This window comes from Pristiophorus japonicus, chromosome 3 (assembly GCF_044704955.1).
Source record: "Pristiophorus japonicus isolate sPriJap1 chromosome 3, sPriJap1.hap1, whole genome shotgun sequence".
Taxonomy (NCBI): Eukaryota; Metazoa; Chordata; class Chondrichthyes; family Pristiophoridae; genus Pristiophorus; species Pristiophorus japonicus.
The window spans coordinates 210,040,661-210,059,831 of record NC_091979.1 but is presented as its reverse complement, the minus strand read 5'-3'; the positions used below and the strand labels follow the sequence as shown (position 1 = coordinate 210,059,831).

General features: G+C 45.5%; 1 protein-coding gene across 1 annotated transcript in view; it reads right to left on the bottom strand.

Moving 5' to 3' along the window:
• Window positions 1-2,047: 2,047 nt before the first annotated feature.
• The window catches only part of LOC139255129 (receptor tyrosine-protein kinase erbB-4-like), a 1,872,364-nt gene continuing 1,855,240 nt past the window's right edge, over window positions 2,048-19,171 (bottom strand). The window contains exons 28-30 of the mRNA XM_070873872.1: window positions 18,255-18,555; window positions 8,588-8,677; window positions 2,048-3,302 (exon numbers count right to left, since the gene is read on the bottom strand). Coding sequence (XP_070729973.1) covers window positions 2,866-3,302; window positions 8,588-8,677; window positions 18,255-18,555 — 828 coding nt within the window. The 3' untranslated portion in view covers window positions 2,048-2,865. The remainder of the gene's footprint in view (window positions 3,303-8,587; window positions 8,678-18,254; window positions 18,556-19,171) is intronic.

The following is a 19,171-nucleotide window of genomic DNA, read 5'->3' as shown; positions in this document are numbered from 1 at the left end:
GTGTTGCTGGACATTTTGACCATGTGATTTATGTCAATGGTGGAAAAAGTGGGATGTGGGTGGGGGTTGGGTGTTATTGGCTGTGTTACTTATGATTTCAGACCAATGTTGGTATTAAATGTTTGTTATTGAACATAACCTTGTTGCACATTGTCTCAGATAGCTGGACCATTACACACTGGTGATTCCTTACCGTGAAAGGGTTAAATGCAATTTTACACCAATCAACGTAAATGTTAACTGGCACCAAGGTGATGGGCACCATTGATGTCTGAGCTGCACACACAGCAGTGTATCAGCGTTGTCACTCACATCAGATCTCTTTTAGGCAAATCTTTCCGATATCAGCTCCTCACGTAAGAGTGGGATTTAACAAATGCCAGCCACACCGCTGGAGTCTGTCCCGGTTAGTTCCACTTTTTGTGGGCGTTTTTTTGAGCGAACGATATTCTGGGCGATATGTGTGCGATGTGGTGAAATTGATGGTGGGCGATCTCCATGGCCGCTAGTTTGGCTAAATATGCTCTTTACGACAAAAAACAGTAACGTTGAGCGATAATACGGGAGTTGAAATCGCCCATTCTGCTGATTCCGTCCAAAAAATGTGGGCGGGCGATAATTTTTTTTCTCGGCGCTAAGCACATGGGGAAAATAACGCTCGGCGATAAGTTTCCTAAAAAAATCCGTCAGTTTCCAATTTTTGCCAAAATGGGCAATATCTGAGTGTTATACATCATTTCAGCGGTTAAATGGGCATTAAATGGGTGTTAAGCAAGCAAAAAAGTGAAGGTTCGAGCCCAAAAAGTTGTTGATTGGAATCAACTGACCCAGATTGTAAATAGATGTTGCATTCCTTTCTCATGTTCAACAGAACAACAGAGTAGTCTTTGGGAAGACTTGTAATGTATCATTTCTGGACAGCAACACTACGGAGCCAAGTAATAATCATTCATGTAGTTTCCGATTAACCTCATGGCTTAGGTAAAGAACGAGTGACTATCCAAACACTGCAGGAAGGACACATTGAGATTCCAGCACTCTATCATTTCCAGTTAGAGATAAGAATGGTCCATGAAGCCGAATTCAGACTCACATTCCTTCATAAGCTTTCTATTAGGATATATAAGCCTCGGCTATGGTGACAAACCTTGAAGATTCAATTGCCTGAATGAGCCAGCGTGTGTCATCTGAGCTCCAAATTGGCTCAAGTTGGTATTTGAATTAATCTGAATACATTCCAAGTTGGCTGTGTTTCAGTAAATGTGGAACCTGTGGCTGTCTCTGGGGTTTTCCCTCCTCCACCCGTATGATTGGATACCATCTTCTCCTACAACCTTTACAAAATGTCTTTTGTTGCAATGCAAAAAAAAGATGATTGTGCCTTTTTAAGCAGTGTCGGCCTGGTCTCCACGCTAACTCCTGAGCTAACTCCTGCCATTTGAGGGCTGCTGTGCAGCAGTCAGATTGAGGCAATGCTAGATGAGGCCTGCACAAAACAGCGCAATCATAGACATTTACCGCATCAATCTCAGTAACAAATGTGATTGGCAGTGCTGATGTGTGCTGGTCAAAGACAACACGAATCCTTCCATTAAGTTCTCGTTATAAAACAGTTTCCTCAATCTATCCTTTAGAATTAAGAACGGCTCTGTTTGTTTTCCAAAGTTTTAAAAGTTATCCATTATTAAACTATATATAAGTACAAAAAAAATTAAGGACTCTGCCACATAAAGTCATCATCAAAATGACTGCGGACTTCACTGGGTCCCCTTGTTTAATTAAATATCTGACACCTGCATGGGTAATAAATGGTCAATCAACATCATGGTGTGCTAATTACAGGTCACCCAAACCAGACCGAGCGAGGCTAGGCCAAGCTCACCTCCGTTTGCTCCTGCATCCAGTTTTGTTTTGACGGGCTCATAGGATTCAACTCACCATTGTTGCAAAAGCTCCCTACATGTGGGTGCCAGTCACATCTGCTCAATGGGCATTTTAGACCCAGATACCAATTCAAAATATTTGATGTGCACCAAATATGGAAACTCTAGTGCAATCTAAAAAAAAAATCATAAGTTTGTGCAGATGATTTTGATATATGCGTTGGCCAGAGGGCTACATTTTATTGGACAATCTTTCTCTAAGGATTACTAGAATGTCAGCCCATCAATATTATGTACACCTGGTGCCTTCTACACCCCTTTCCCCAATGACAGACAGTGCGCATGCGTTGAGCTGCCGGCACTCTTGAGCGCAGGGCCCTTGTACCGCCCCCAGCCATGGGAGAGGCCACAGAGCGACCAGAATGCGGGGCCAACTTTTTGGCGCCGTTTTTATCCTCCGAAGTCGGTGCACCTCGGGAAACCATTCTGAAGTGATGTAAAAGTTGCACAGCATTTACCAGAAGACGACTTGTAATAATCCAGCAAGCAATGTGTGTGCAATACAGGAAACCATTCTGAAGTGATGTACAAATTGTGCAGCATTTACCAGAAGACTTGAAATAAATCCCCAATGACAGAAGCACTTTAGAGGCCATTGCACTTTGTTCCTTGAATGTGACCTTCCAAACTGTCTTGCTGAAGGTCGGTATGAAAGGTCAATTCCAAAGAGCTACATTTTTGGTATTTCCACAGTAATCCTTCATTTTGCTGGTTACAACCATATTGCTTTTTAACGGGTGCCGGTCAGGAACAGTCCAAACAGACCAGGGCTCAATTCTAGCAAATAGAACTCTCCTTCTATTCAGACACGTTTCATCAGTACTATTGCCTCAGACATTCTCCTTCTAGTCAATATTGAGGATACGAATTTGTGGTTTGATAAGGAAATCCAGCGGAGCCAGAATCCAGAGTGCTGTGAAGGTTACACCACCGTATTCCGCTGTCCATATGAAGGCAGTACAGTTCCTGGCTTTAGTGAGAACTCTGAAAGGTACTCAGGGTTCTCTGCTACGATGGGCTTGATGCGTCCATTTTGCTTGTAAAAAAACTTGGTGCCGTACTCCTGCAGGTACTCAGGGTTGTGCATGGCGGTTTTGGGCGGGTAACTGTGGTTCCAGTAGTCAGGATTGTCAAAGGCCTTGTCAGCGTTTTCCGATATGGCGATCTTATCCTGCAGATACTCTGCGTTCTCAACCACATTAACAAAAGTGTTGAGATAGAGTGGTTCATTCACATACTCATCCTCTGTGGTCTGTTTCCCCTCGGGGACATTGTGGTATTCTGGGTTGTCCAAAGCATGGACGTCGCCGTTTTTCCGAAGAGTCACAAATGGGTTCTCCTCCACTGGGTTCAGGTACTCTATGAAAAGAGCAATGAAATCATTACAATTCTGCAATTGTCATAGAAGGAAAGAAAGACAAACTTGCATTTCTATAGTGCCTGTCACATCCTCAAGGTGCCCCAAAGCTCTTTACAGCCAATGAAGTATTTTTGAAATGTAGTCACTGTTGTAATGTAAGAAATGCAACAACCAATATGCAAAGAGCAAGCTCCCACAAACAGCTATGTGATAATGACCAGATGCTCTGGTTTAGTGATGTTAGTTGAAGGATAAATATTGGACAGGATACCGGGCAGAACTCCCTTGTTCTTCTTCGAAATAGTGCCATGGGGTCTTTTACATCCTGTTGAGAGAGCAAACGAGTCCTCAGTTTAACATATCATCTGAAAGACAGAACCTCAGTCAGTGCAGCACTCTCTCAGTACTGCACTGAGTGTCAGCCTAGATTTTGTGCTGAAGTCTCTGGAGTGGTAACTTGGGCCCAAGCTAACCTGAAATTGAGCTACAGACGTAGCATGTGTTTTCTGAATTGTACATTGAAACTATGAACAGGTGGTACATACTCCAATAGAAGTATGAAAGAAGGCCATTTGTCCCAGTGAAGCTCAAATTCTAGTAACATTCCCAGCCAAGCAGATATAGACTGCATCTTTGCCAGCCCAGCCTAAGATTATTCTAGACATTTACCAGGCTCTATGTGAGTTCCTTCTGATATATATGATTTGAATTTATTCTTTACTAGTTTACATTTATGATCTCTGATCACAATATTAGGAACATAGGAACATAGGAACAGGATTAATCCATTCTGTTCTGCCATTCAATTAGATCATGGGTGATCTGTATCTTAACTCCAGTTCCCCGCCTTGCCTAACAAAAATCTAGCAATCTCACTTTTGAAATTTTCAATTGATCAACAGCTTTTTGTGGGAGAGCGCTCCAGATTTCCACTAGTCTTTGTGTGAAGATGTGCTTCTTGACATCACCCCTGAATGGCCCAGCTCTAATTTTAAGCGAATGCCCCTTGTTCTGGAGTCCCCCAGAATATTAAGAGGGCATGGGATGGAGATCAGTAGAGGGAAGGTGAATTGACAGATTGGACAGAAGTGTTTCACACAGAGGGTGGGGAATATGTGAAGAACAGTCCTCAAGGAAACTCTCAACTTCCAAGTGGTACTTTCCCCATTTTAAGTTTGTGGTGTGCTCTAGTTCCGATTAGGCCTGCTGGAGGGGCAGTAGGAAACTGCCAGGGCTGTATTTTGTGTACCCTCAGTCACCTTTGTGAAGTGAAACCATGGGGTTTCACTTCAATGGAAATTAAAATAGGGAGTGATGTAAAATGGGCTGCCGATTCACTACCACCCGCTTTACACTATCGTACTTAATCAAAATCTATCATGCAATACTTGTGATGGATGTGTTAATCTGTTTGCACAAAATCTCTTTGTCCATAGTTTTTAATTAGGAGGTAACACCTTTACCCATTGGGACCCAAGAAGAGTTTGATGCACAGTTGGACTCCATTAGGATATATTGTGCCACTGGGGTCGGAAGTACGATGCACCTGTTGTCAATGGCACACTTTCAATATAACTATTAGTTCAACTTGGATGATGAGTGAATGGGATTTGGTGTGAGTTACAATATGGTCAGCAGCGTTTTGGATGAGCTTAAGCTTATCTAGAAGATGGGAGGCCGGCCAGGAGCGCATTGGAATAGTAAAGTCTAGCGGTAACAAAGGCATGGATGAGGGTTTCGGCAGCAGATGAGCTGAGAGGGGGCGGGGCGGGGGAGTCGGGAGATGTTATTGAGGTGGAAGCAGGCAATCTTGGTAATGGAGCAGATATGTGGTCGGAAGCTCAACGTAGGGTCAAACATGTTCAGCCTCAGACAGATGCTAGGGAGAAGGATGGCTAAGGAACAGAGTTTGTGGTGGGGACTGAAGACAATGGCTTCGGTCTTCCCAACGATTTAGTTGGAAGAAATTTGTGCTCATCCAGAACTGGATGTCGGACAAGCAGTCTAACAAATCAGAAACAGAGGCAAATCAGACTTAACGGGTTTCTGCTGGTGGCCTCCTCTCACCTTATGTCATCTCATCTTATCAACATCTCATTCGAATCCTTTCTCCCTCATGTACTTTAGCTTCCCCGTAAATGCATCTATGTTACTTGTCTCAACTACTCCATGCGACGGTGAGTTCCATATTCTAACCACTGTCTGGGTAAAGAAGTTTCTTCTGAATTACCTATTGGATTTATTAGTGGCTATCTTGTATTTTTGGCCCCTAGTTTTGGACTCACCCACAAGTGAAAACATTTTCTCCAAATCTGCCCTATTGAACCCCTTCATAATTTTAAAGATCTCTATTAGGTCACCTCTTCTAGTAGCCTTTTCTGTCTTTCCATATAGTTATAACCTCTCAGTTCTGGTCTCATCCTTGTAAATCTTTCTGCCATTTCCTCCACTGCCTCTATATCCTTTTCTAAATATGAAGTCTGTGGGAGCGAAAGCCTATATTTCTGAAACGCTTTGCTTCGGCGCAGTCTGGAGACTGGGCCGAAAGGGTTAAAAGTTGGAGCAGCTTTCTGATTGAAGACTGGATCAAAGCAGAAGGTATCTCACAAAACAGGCTGCTAGACGATATGGAGCCATTTAGTCATTCAAATGTGTCAATCTGATCACCTGTGTTTTTACAGAACTTCATGGCGGGGGTCGATTGTGGCAATGAGACCTGATTTCTGAACAATGGGTAGCTGGTCATTTAGTCTACTATGTGGCGGGGTCAGGTTGGTGGAAGACCTTTGTCTTACGGATGTTTAGTATAAGGCCCATGCTTTCGTACGCCTCAGTGAAGATGTTGACTATGATGTTGACTGAGTCCACGGCCAGATCAGCCATGATCTTTTTGAATGGCGGAGCAGGCTCGAGGGGCTAGATGGCCTACTCCTGTTCCTAATTCTTATGTTCTTATGTTCTATTTGAAGTTCAGTCTCTGAATGTGCGCAGACACAAGCGTCGTCCGCGTATTGTAGCTTGACGACAGAGGTTGCGACGGTCTTGGATCTGGCCTGGAGACATCGAAGGTTGAACAGGTTCCCACTGGTTCAACGTGCACCACTTTCCATACCCCGGGAGCCTATTACCAGCAAGGGCAGACATCGACGATGAGATTCAACATCGTCTCGAGTGCGCCAGTGCAGCCTTCGGCCGCTTGAGGAAAAGAGTGTTCAAAGATCAGGCCTTCAAATCTGCCACCAAGCTCATGGTCTACAGATCTGTAGTGATACCCACCTTCCTGTTTGGCTCAGAGACGTAGACCATATACAGTAGACACTGCAAATCGCTGGAGAAATACCACCAACGATGTCTCCGCAAGGTCCAGCAAATCCCCTGGGAGGACATCATCATCATCATCATCAGACGCACCAACATTAGCGTCCTTGAACAGGCCAACATCTCCAGCATCGAAGCACTGACCACACTCGACCAGTTCTGTTGGGTAGGCCACATTGTTCGCATTCCCGACACAAGACTCCCAAAGCAAGCGCTCTACTCAGAACACCCACACGGCAAGTGAGCCCCAGGTGGGCAGAGGAAACGTTTCAAGGACACCCTCAAAGCCTCCCTGATAAAATGAAACATCCCCACTGACACCTGGGAGTCCCTGGTCAAAGACCGCCCTAAGTGGAGGAAGAGCATCCGGGAGGGCACTGAGTGCCTCGAGTCTCATCGCCGAGAGCATGCAGAAAACAGGCGCAGGCGGCGGAAGGAGAATGTGGCAAACCAGTCCCACCAACCCTTTCCTTCGGCGTCTGTCTGTACCACCTGTGATAGAGACTGTAATTCCTGTATTAAACTGTTCAGTCATCTAGGAACTCATTTTTGGAGTGGAGGCAGGTTTTCCTCGATTTCGACTGCCTATGATAATGATTTAGTTTACATTATCTGTATGTTAATTATTTGTATGTACCATTGATACTATGCATGAAATCAAAGGAACTCCTGCTGATCACCTGGTTTGTGGACAGTAATTCATGAAGCAGTTAGACGTGATTTCAGGACAATGGTAATTTAGCCTACATCGTCTGTATGTTAATTATTTATATGTACCATTCATACTATGCAAGGAATATAGAGTTCAAAGGCCTTATTTGGTATAAGAGATGTGAGAGAAGGCTGTTTGATAGAGCTGGCTTTGTGAAGTGTCTCAGTAGCATTCATATTGGGTTTGTATAAGTATGAATGTTTAAATAAAAGACCTGATCCTGCCATTACTGCAACTGAGTGTGTGTGTAATTCTGATGTTTAAAGCAACAAAGTGAAAAGTGGATGAATGCTGTCCAACAAAGTCCAGAACTGAGCATGGTACTCAATGAGCTGGTTTTTAGGCTTTTCTGTTTTCGGGGTGAAAACGGAGGCGGGGCAGAAAAGTTAACGGCTGGGAATAGTTTGCGCTTTAATATGGAAGTTTTGGCATTTGGGCCCTGCGTCAGGGGACGCAATGCTGAGGGAGGTGTTGTACACTTTTCATGGCGCAAGGATGGGAAACTCGTGAACTAAGGAGCTGGGCTGTGTGCACTCCGAGATAGGCCTGGGGAAGGAACCGGAAAAACCCCCACAAAAACCCAAAACATTGCCCACGCCACAACACAAATCGCGAAAAAAATTAAAAGAACAAACAGTCGTACTTTACCTTCCTCCGAGCTGTCGGCTATGCTGGGACCACTCTGATTTCCCAAGTGGTCATTGCGGGCACAAGTCCGGACAGACGGATGGGGCAAAAGTCAAAACTATTGCCGATGTCACAACCAGAGGCGTTGCACACCCGGCGCAGCTCTTCCCGGTGCCACAAAACCCGACCGGAGGATCGCGGCAGGGCGCCGGAAACCTCGCTGCCACTTTTCATGCCGCTCTAGGGCAAAACCCGGAGCACAAATGACCAGAAAATCCAGCCGTGCGGTCTAACCAAGTTTCTATATAAGTTTAACATAACTTCTCTGCTTCTGAATTCTATTCCTCCAGCAATGAACCTTAGTGCATTGCATTTCATATGGCTCTGTTAACCTGTGCTGCTACTTTTAATGATTTGTGAATCTGTACTCCTAGGTTTTAGGTTACTGTCTCAGTAATGAACAGGACTAGTGTAAAACTTTTTGTTACTGTCACATACTGCATTATTCTGGGAAGTTCTGTGTTCTTAAATAACAAATTCTGAAGTCAACACTACTTCAGGGAAAAACAGAAAGGACAATACACAGGACAAATCACAACGTAGAATATTTCACAGGAGATTACTGACCTGCGCGAGATAGCTTGACCTTGGCTTCTGCCTTGGATGGTCTTGCAAGCGTTCGATCCTCCTGGGAAACACTCCCTCGCTCACTAACACCTGGGAGAAGATTCAGAACATTATTATTCATATAAAGGTGCTGTGTCAGTGCCAATCCTTGTAATTACATAGCTCCTGCTCACTTACTCCATGACTGCGTATTTCTGACTAAGCCTTGGACCTAAAGATTATTCACACACCAACAGCAACTTACATTTATATAGTGCATCCAACACAGTAAAATGTCCCAAGGCACTTCACAGGAGCATTATCAGATAAAATTTGACACCGAGCCACATAAGGAGATATTAAGATAGCTGACTAAAAAGGTTGGTCAAAGAGGTAGGTTTTAAAGAGCGTCTTAAAGGAGGAGAAAAAGGTAGAGAGGTGAAGAGGTTTAGGGAGGGCATTCCAGAGCTTAGGACCTAGGCAGCTGAAAGCACGGCCTCCGATGGAGGGGCGAAGAAAATTGGAGATCGACAAAGCCACACATCCATCGAAACACGGTAGAGCTCGTGTTTTGGCTTGATTTGAATGTGTTATTACAGTGACACTCTCTTAAATTAACGGCCGACACCCCTCACTCTCCTGCAGGAAGTGTCGATGCTGAGCTTGACTGCAATGTGACATGGAGCAACAGACCAAACTGTGATTATCCCCAGTCGCTCCCTAATCTCAGCTCTACTGTTCAAGGAATGGGGGGGAAATCAGAGGTGGCCTCATCACCGCTCTTAACATTTTCTGCAGTCACAGCACTGTTTTCCCCAACTGTGCACTGTATTTCAGGACAATACCAGGGCTAAAAGGGTTAAAGTATAGGACAGGTGGCATAGACCAGGCTTGTATTCCCTTAAGTATCATCATCATCATAGGCAGTCCCTCGAAATGAGGGTGACTTGCTTCTATGCCAAAAAAGGATGAGTTCACAGGTGTTTCAATGAAGGACCTAATATTCCAGGTCCTGAACGACATCCTTCAGTATAGATGATTAAGAGATGATCTAATTGAGGTGTTTAAAATGATCAAAGGAGTTGAAAGGGTAACAGCAATAACTTGTATTTATATAGCACCTTTAACACAGTAAAACGTCCCAAGACACTTCACAGGAGCGTAATCAAACAAAATTTGACACCTGCCCTTACATAAGGAGACATTAGGGCAGATGAACTTGGTCAAAGAAGCAGGTTTTAAGGAACATCTTAAAGGAAGAAAGAGAAGTAGAGAGATGGAGAGGTTTAGGGAGGGAGTTACAGAGCTTAGGGCCTTGGCAGCTGAAGGCACAGCCTCCAATGGTGGAGCGATTAAAATCGGGGATGCTCAAGAGGGCAGAATTAGAGGAGGGCATAATTAGATGAGCGCAGATAGCTTGGAGGGTTGTGGAGCTGGAGGAGATTACAGAAATGGGGGGGGGGGGGCGGGGGCAAGGCCATGGAGGAATTTGAAAACAGGATGAGAATTTTAAAGTTGAGATGTTGCTTAACCGGGAGCCAATGTAGGTCAGCGAGCATAGGGGTGATGGGTGAATGGGACTTGGTGCGAGTTAGGACATGATAAATAGAGAGAAATTATTTCATTTGGAGGGGAGTCCAGAACAAAGGACAAAGGGCTAGAACCTCCACGTTTGTGCTTATCGCCCAAAAATGGGCGTTATTTCCGGTGTGGGCTGTAAAAAAAGCTTTTCAGATCGCCGGCTTCTCGCCCATTCTCAAAGCACTTAGTCTCCATTTTTGAAAATGGGAGTTACCGCCTGCGATATAAAATGGGCGGTAACGTTAAATTTTTTTGATCTTCTGCTGTAAAGTGGCCATCCTTAGCAACGGCATGGCAACGCTCGATTCCCGTGAATCAGGAGGTCAAGGGTCATCATGACATGTGCAGAAGAGGAGACAGAGAGAGAGGGAGCTGAGAGGCACTGAAAGCGTGTGTGGCTGTGGTGTGTGCTTGTTTGGCTGTAGTAGGAGGCATGAGGGAGATTCACCAGCAGCAAAAAGCCTACTAAGCACCAAGAACATAGTTGGCACCGAGATTTTGTCCAACAAATAAGATATAACATGGAAGGGATGGAGGAGGCCCTGGAGCTGGTAGCCAGGAACACTGGTGGCAGAGGGCTCCCTGTGGTCCTGGAGTGCAGCACTGCACCCCAAGGTGCCGCAGCCCCATTGCCAACCACACATGAGAGCCAGCAGCAACATCTTGCTTCTGGCTCGGAGCACGTTCCCATCTCGGGACCATCCTCTCCTGTATCCGTCCAAGCAGCGTTTCCGCCGTCACCCCCCCGCCCCTGGCAATGAAGCATCGCCTGAGGAGCTCCTCGGCAGGCGGCTTGCAGTCAGGAGAGGAAGGGGTAGAGGTGGGGAGGAGAAGTGGTGGGGGGGGGGTTGGGGGAAGGGTTGATTTGTACAGAAATACTGATGATTTCAGACTAATGTTCGGTTTAAATGTTTTTTATTTAACAAAACCTTGTAGCGCATTGGCTCAGATAGCTGTACCATTACACGCTGGTGATTCTTTAACATAAAAGGGTATAATAACACTTAACTTCAATCAACTTAAACTTTAACTGTCATCAAGGTGATGACCACCATTGATGTATGACCTGTGTTAGCCTTGTAAATAACACCAACGTTCTTTCAGGCAAAGCGATCATTGATGAGCTCCTGACGTAAGGCTCTTGCAGCTATCATGCCACCACGGACCCTTTCATGTGGTCTACGGGGGGCAGGGGCATGGCTTCAGCGTCAGCCTGATTGTCTGAGCCGATGTCAGCGTCCGCATCCTCATACTCCTCTTCCTCTCTCTGGTGAGGTGGACTGTCAGACTCATCAGGCAATTCTTGTGCCCTCCTGATCGCCAAATTGTGCAGCATGGAGCACACCACCACGAATTGAGCTACCTGCTCAGGGTGGTATTGGAGCTCGCCTCCTGAGTGGTCCAGGCATCTAAAGCGCTACTTCAGCACTCCAATGGTTTTCTCCACAATATTGCGAGTGGCTCTGTGGCTCTCGTTATATCGCCTCTCGGCTTCGCTGTGGGTGTCACGCAGGGGGGATCACCAGTCAGGTGGCGAGGCCATATCCTTTGTCACCAAGCATCCAGCATTGACCTTGTGGCTGATTGTTCAACAAGTCAGATACAGTGCTCTCACGTAGGATGTGAGCGTCATGGATGCTGCCCGGAAATTGAGCATTCACTGCCAGTATAATTTTCTGGTGGTCGACAACTAGTTGGGCATTCAAGGAGTGGAATCCCTTGCGGTTCCTGAAAACCTCTGCATCCTGAAAAGATGCTCGCATCGCGATGTGCATACAGTCTATTGCTTCCTGCACCTTGAGGAAGTTTGCAATTCTGGAGAATCCTAGAGCCCTCCCTGGTCATAGGGAAGCTGATCAAGTCCCTCCTACTTGCGTACAGGGTTTCAGTGACCTGTCTAATGCAGTGATGTGTGGCATGCTGAGAAAGTCCGCAAATGTCTTCAGCTGTAGCCTGAAAAGAACCCGAGGCGTAGAACGACAGTGCCACGGTGACTTTGACCTCGACGGACAGTGCAGTACTGATGGTGCTGGCAGGCTGCAGATCTGTTCTTATGAGCTGGCATACCTCAGTGATAACCTCTTGTGGAAGCACAGTCTCCGAAGGCAGGTGCTGTCGGGCAAGTCAAGGTAAGAATGCTTCTCCTTGTACTTTCAGGGGCTGTAACGTCTGGTCCTCCTCATCAGTCTGTCATGTCTTTCATTGGGCACATAATGCAGTGGAGCGTTCCTTCGGCAATGTTGAATCTGCTGCACGTAATTGTTCACCAAGAGAGGGTGAAAAAGGACAGGCCCCATTGCAGTAGCTCTGTTTTGCACCGATTGGTCACAACCAAGGAATGTCCTGATGAAGACACCTATTCAATTCCAGTTGGTCACTGTATGGTCAAGATGTTTTTAGAAATGTTCATATCAACTCCAATGACCTGCAAAGTACATCTGAACTCCACTGAGGTTGAAGGATAGCAGCCTTTTAAAGGACACGACATGTGATCTAGAACATGGCGTCCATAATGCTGTGATTAATTCTGCTTAGTTCCACTTTTTCTGGGCGGTTTTTTAGGTGAGCGATATTATGGGCGATATGTGTGCGAGGTGGTGAAATTGACACTGGGTGATCTCATGTTCGCTAGTTTCGGTAAATATGCTCTTTGCAACAAAAAGAAGTAGGCAGGCATTAATATTGAATCCCGGCGTTAAATCAGTGCGGAAAGTAACGCTGGGCGATATTTCGCCCATTCTGATGATTCCACCCCAAAAAAGTGGGCGGCTGGTAATATTTTTTTCCCGGCGTTAAGCACATGGGGAAAGTAACGCTCGGAGATAAGTTTCCTAAAAATGCCTGTCAGTTTCCATTTTGTGCCAAAATGGGCGATATATGGGCGTTATGCATCATTTCAGCGGTAAAATGGGCGTTAAGTGGGCGTTAGGTATGCAAAAAAAGTAGAGGTTCAAGCCCAAAGGAGCCAAGGTTGGTAAATGGAGTTAAAGCACAGATCAGTCATGATCCAATTGAATGGCAGGAAAGTCTCGAGTGGGTAACTGGCCTACTCCCGTTCCTTAGCTCCTTGCTAAGCTGACATTGTTTGGACAGGCAGTCTCCAAGTAATTAGCAGGTGAGTGGGGGGGAAGTGGAGGGGGTGGGGAGGATGGAGTCTGTCAACATTTATGGGGGAATCTGCAGGAGTGTGCTAATATCTGTAGGGAATACCTGAAAAAATGCCACAATATTTTCAGAGGGGTCCCCCACGCAGAGAAAGATCTGAAGATTCAACAAACCTTGTATTTATATAGCCTCTTTAGCGTAGTGAAACGTCCCAAGGCGCTTCAGAGGAGTGTTATGTGATAAAAATTTGACACCGAGCCGCATAAGTAGAAATTAGCGCAGGTGACCAAAGCCTGTTCAAAGAGGTATGTTTTGAGGAGGGTCTTGAAGGAGGAAAGAGAGGTAGAGAAGCGGAGAGGTTTAGGCATGGAGTTCCAGAGCTTGGGGCCTAGGCAACCGAAGGCACGACCACCAATGGTTGAGCGATTATAATCAGGGATGCTCAGGAGGGTAGAATTAGAGGAGCACTGACATCTCGGGGGTTGTGGGGCTGGAGGAGATTACAGAGATAGGGAGGGGTGTGGCTATGGAGGGATTTGAAAATAAGGATGGGAATTTTGAAATCAAGGATTTGTTTAACTGGAAACCAATGTAGGTCAGCGAGCACAGGGGTGATGGGTGAGCGGGACTTGGTGCGAGTTTGGACACGGGCAGCCGAGTTTTGGATCACCTCTAGTTTACGTAAGGTGGAATGTGGGAGGCCAGCCAGGAGTGCATTGGAATAGTCAAGATTATAGGTAACAAAGGCAAGGATGAGGATTTCAGCAGCGGATGAGCTGAGACAAGGGTGGAGACAGGCGATGTTATGGAGGTGGAAATAGGTGGTCTTAGTTATGCAACAGATATGTGGTCGAAAGCTCATTACAGGGTCAAATATGACACCAAGGTTGCGAACAGTCTGATTCAGCCTCAAACAGGAGTTGGGGAGAGGGATGGAGTCAATGGCTAGGGAACAGAGTTTGTGACAGGGACCGAAAACAATGGCTTCGGTCTTTCCAATATTCATTTGGAGAAATTAATTGATTTACTGTATTTTGTGTGGGGAACGTTTACATGTTCAGTGGACGGGGCATAGATGTGTCGCTCACTTTCCAACTCACAAGAGAACCAGGGGGTGAGATGAGCAATATTCCCTGTAATTTTTTTTGGGTGCGCAGCCCCTTGAAAGGGCTGTAGTGGCCCATTCACAGGTTTGTAAATGCGCGAACTTTAACATAAGAAAAGCTGTAGGCTGTACGGGACCGGCAGAGAGCTGTGCAGCCACCCAGTTACACAGCTTATAGGGAACGTTGGAAATGAGGAGAATGTGTTGTTACGCAGCGAGTTGTTACGATCTGGAATGCACTGCCTGAAAGGGTGGTAGAAGCAGATTCAATAGTAACTTTCATAAGGCAATTGGAAAAATACATGAAAGAGAGCAAATTTGTAGGCCTCTGGGGAAAGAGCAGGGGAGTGGGACTAATTGGTTAGCTCTTTCAAAGAGCTGGCACAGGTACGATGGGCCAAATGGCCTCCTTATTTGCTGTACGATGATTCTGTGAAGTGTCAGCCTGTGGGTAAACTCATCTAACACGAGGCAGAATGAGTTCTGCTACCCTCCTGTGCTCAGCATTTGCAGAAATGCTTCAATGGTGTGTGAAGGGAGACGCAGCAAATTAGGTTACTTCCATTTCAGAGTTGGAGCTGCCTCTGTTTATTAAATCTCCCTCCCCCTTCCTCAGTAATGTATTCCTCGTCTTATTTGATTGTGCTGCCTATTGTAAAATGGAGCAGTTATCCTGTTACTGCAGCCTGAAGAAAGACTTGCATTTATGTAGCGTCTTTCACCACCTCAGAATGCCCCAAAGTGCTTCACAGCCAATTATGTTTTTTTGAAGTGTAGTCAGTCGAGGAAACGTGGCACCCAATTTACACACAGCAAGGTCCCACAAACAGCAATGTGATAATGACCAGGTGTTGGTTGAGGTATAAATATTGGGTCGCATCTGGTGGCATCACTATTCCCAGCCAGAATGGAGATGATTGGGTAATTCTCCTGCCAATCATGTCTGTAAGTGACTGAGATTGATTTTACAAATATAATTTGTATTATCTAACTACCCTCTACTCACTGAATTTTAGAAACATAGAAACATAGAAAATAGGTGCAGGAGTAGGCCATTTGGCCCTTTGAATAAGATCATGGCTGATCATTCCCTCAGTACCCCTTTCCTGCTTTCTCTCCATACCACTTGATCCCCTTAGCTGTAAGGGCCATATCTAACTCCCTCTTGAATATATCCAATGAACTGGCATCAACAACTCTGTGCAGCAGGGAATTCCATAGGTTAACAACTCTCTGAGTGAAGAAGTTTCTCCTCATCTCAGTCCTAAATGGTCTACGCCTTATCCTAAGACTATGTCTCCTAGTTCTGGACTTACCGAACATCGGGAACATTCTTCCCGCATCTAACCTGCCCAGTCCCGTCAGAATCTTATACGTTTCTATGAGATCCCCTCTCATCCTTCTAAACTCCAGTGAATAAAGGCCCAGTTGATCCAGTCTCTCCTCATATGACAGTCCAGCCATCCCTGGAATCAGTCCAGTGAACCTTTGCTGCACTCCCTCAATAGCAAGAATGTCCTTCCTCAGGTTAGGAGACCAAAACTGCACACAATATTCAAGGTATGGCCTCACCAAGCCCCTGTACAACTGCAGCAAGACCTCCCTGCTCCTATACTCAAATCCCCTAGCTATGAAGGCCAACATACCATTTGCCTTCTTCACCGCGTGCTGTACCTGCATGCCCACTTTCAGTGACTGATGAACCATGACACCCAAGTCTTGTTGCACCTCCCCTTTAACTAAACTGCCGCCATTCAGATAATATTCTGCCTTTGTGTTTTTGCCACCAAAATGTATAACCTCACATTTATCCACATCATCCTGCATTTGCCATGCATTTGCCCACTCACCTAACCTGTCCAAGTCACCCTGTGGCCTAATGGTGTCATCCTCACAGCTCACACCGCCACCCAGCTTAGTGTCATCTGCAAACTTGGAGATATTACACTCAATTCCTTCATCTAAATCATTAATGTATATCGTAAATAGCTGGGGTCCCAGCACTGAGCCCTGCGGCACTCCACTAGTCACTGCCTGCCATTCTGAAAAGGACCTGTTTATCCCGACTCTCTGCTTCCTGTCTGCCAACCAGTTCTCTATCCACATCAGTACATTACCCCCAATACCATGCGCTTTGACTTTGCATACCAATCTCTTGTGCGGGACCTTGTCAAAAGCCTATTGAAAGTCCAAATACACCACATCCACTGGTTTTCCCTTGTCCATTCTGCTAGTTACATCCTCAAAAAATTCCAGAAGATTCGTCAAGCATGATTTCCCTTTCATAAATCCATGCTGACTTGGTCCGATCCTGTCACTGCTTTCCAAATGCGCTGCTATTTCATCCTTAATGATTGATTCCAACATTTTTCCCACTACAGATGTCAGGCTAATCGGTCTATAATTACCTGTTTTCTCTCTCCCTCCTTTTTTAAAAAGTTGTGTTATATTAGCTACCCTCCAGTCCATAGGAACTGATCCAGAGTCGATAGACTGTTGAAAAATGATCACCAATGCATCCACTATTTCTAAGGCTACTTCCTTAAGTACTCTTGGATGCAGACTATCAGGCCCCAGGGATTTATCGGCCTTCAATCCCATCAATTACCCTAACACAATTTCCCGCCTCATAAGGATATCCTCCAGTTCCTCCTTCTCACTAGACCCACTGTCTCCTAGTACATTCGGAAAGTTATTTGTGTCTTCCTTCGTGAAGACAGAACCAAGGTATTTGTTCAATTGGTCTGCCATTTCTTGGTTCCCCATTATAAATTCACCTGAATCCGACTGCAAGGGACCTACGTTTGTCTTCACTAAACTTTTTCTCTTCACATAATTCTAAGCTTTTGCAGTTAGTTTTTAATGTTCCCTGCAAGCTTCCTCTCGTACTAGAATTTCCCCCTCTTAATTAAACCCTCAGTCCTCCTGTGTTGAATTCTAAATTTCTCCCAATCCTCAGGTTTGTTGCTTTTTCTAGTCAATTTATATGCCTCTTCTTTGGCTTTAACACTATCCTTAATTTCCCTTGTTAGCCATGGTTGGGCCTCCTTCCCCGTTTTATGTACAGTGATGTACAATTGTTGAAGTTCATCCATTTAATTTTTAATTGTTTGCCATTGCTTATCCACCGTCAACCCTTTAAGTATCCTTTGCCAGTCTATTCTAGCCAATGCACGCCTCATACAGTCGAAGTTCCCTTTCCTTAAGTTCAGGCCCCTAATTTCCGAATTAACTGTGTCACTCTCCATCTTAATAAAGAATCCTACCATATCATGGTCACTCCTCCCCCAAGGGCCTCGCACAACAAGATTGCTAATTAATCGCTTCACATTACACATCACCCAGTCTAGGATGGCCAGCTCTCTGGTTGGTTCCTCGACATATTGGTCGAGAAAACCATCCCTAATACACTCTAGGAAATCCTCCTTCACCGCATTGCTACCAGTTTGGTTAGCCCAATCTATATGTAGATTAAAGTCGCCCATGATAACTGCTGTACCTTTATTGTACACATCCCTTATTTCTTGTTTGATTCTGTCCCCAACCTCACTACTACTGTTTGGTGGTCTGTACACAACTCCCACTAACATTTTCTGCCCTTTGGAATTCCGCAGCTCTACCCATACAGATTCCACATCGTCCAGGCTAATGTCCCTGGAGAAATAATCCTATTTTTATTTTTGCTGTAGTTTTGGTCATGAGTTCTGTTTGATATAGTTCATAGAGACTCTGTTTAAATAGACTCTGTTTGCTGTTTGCTGCGTGAATAGACGCTCTTTGCTGTAAGTCCCACTCTGCCTCCATTTCATTTGCTGACAGTGGTGTCAATAGACACTTCATCCTTACTGGCTCCTTCTGCCAGGCAGCTCGTGCTCTCCCCTGTGTTGTTTAACTTGCCTGCGGTCTTTTTGTCCTGAATGGGGGTCATGTAGCCATCCTCGTCCAGTTCAGCTCTCTGTCCGCGCTCTGACAGGAAGACTGTGGGGTCTGCGCTGTACCGCTGGGTGGCGCTGTCCTCACGGGGGCGCAGACCCTGCTTCCTCAGCGTCCCGTTACAGCACGCATCGTCGAACACCTCCAGTGATGAGGCCGCGCCCTGATCTTCCAGCATGGCAGTGCCGGCACAGGTGGGCTGCCGGCTGTGCAGCGACAGCCCTTCCTCTGGCCCGAAGATCCCGTCGCGATACACAAACTGATTCTGTCACAACAAAGGAAAACAGAGTGAACAAATTGCCTTAATATAGCTCCATTAATGTAGTAAAATATCCCGAGGCACTTCATGGGAGCGATTATCAAAACTTGACTCCGAGCCACATAAGGAGATATTAGGACAGATGACCAAAAGCTGTGTCAAAGAGGTAAGTTTTAAGGAGAGTCTTAAAGGAGGAACAGGAGGAGGCCATTCAGCGGCTGGAGCCTGTTCCACTATTGAATTAGATCGTGGCTGATCTGTATCTTAACTGCATCTATCCACCTTGGTTTCATAACTAATATTCATTCACAACAAAATCTTTAAAATCTAACAATTTCAATTTTGAAATTTCCAGTTGAACCCGGCCTCGACAGATTTTTGGGGGAGGGAGTTCCAGATTTCCACTACCTTTGACTGAAGAAGTACTTCCTGACATCACCCCTAAATGGTCTAGCTCTAATTTTATGATTATGCCCCCTTGTTCTGGATTCCCACACCAGAGGAAATAGTTTCTCCATATCTGCCCTATCAAATCCTTTAATCATCATCTTAAACAGGAGAGGTGGAGATGTTTAGCGACAGAATTCCAGACCACAGGGCCAAGACAGCTGAAGGCACGGGT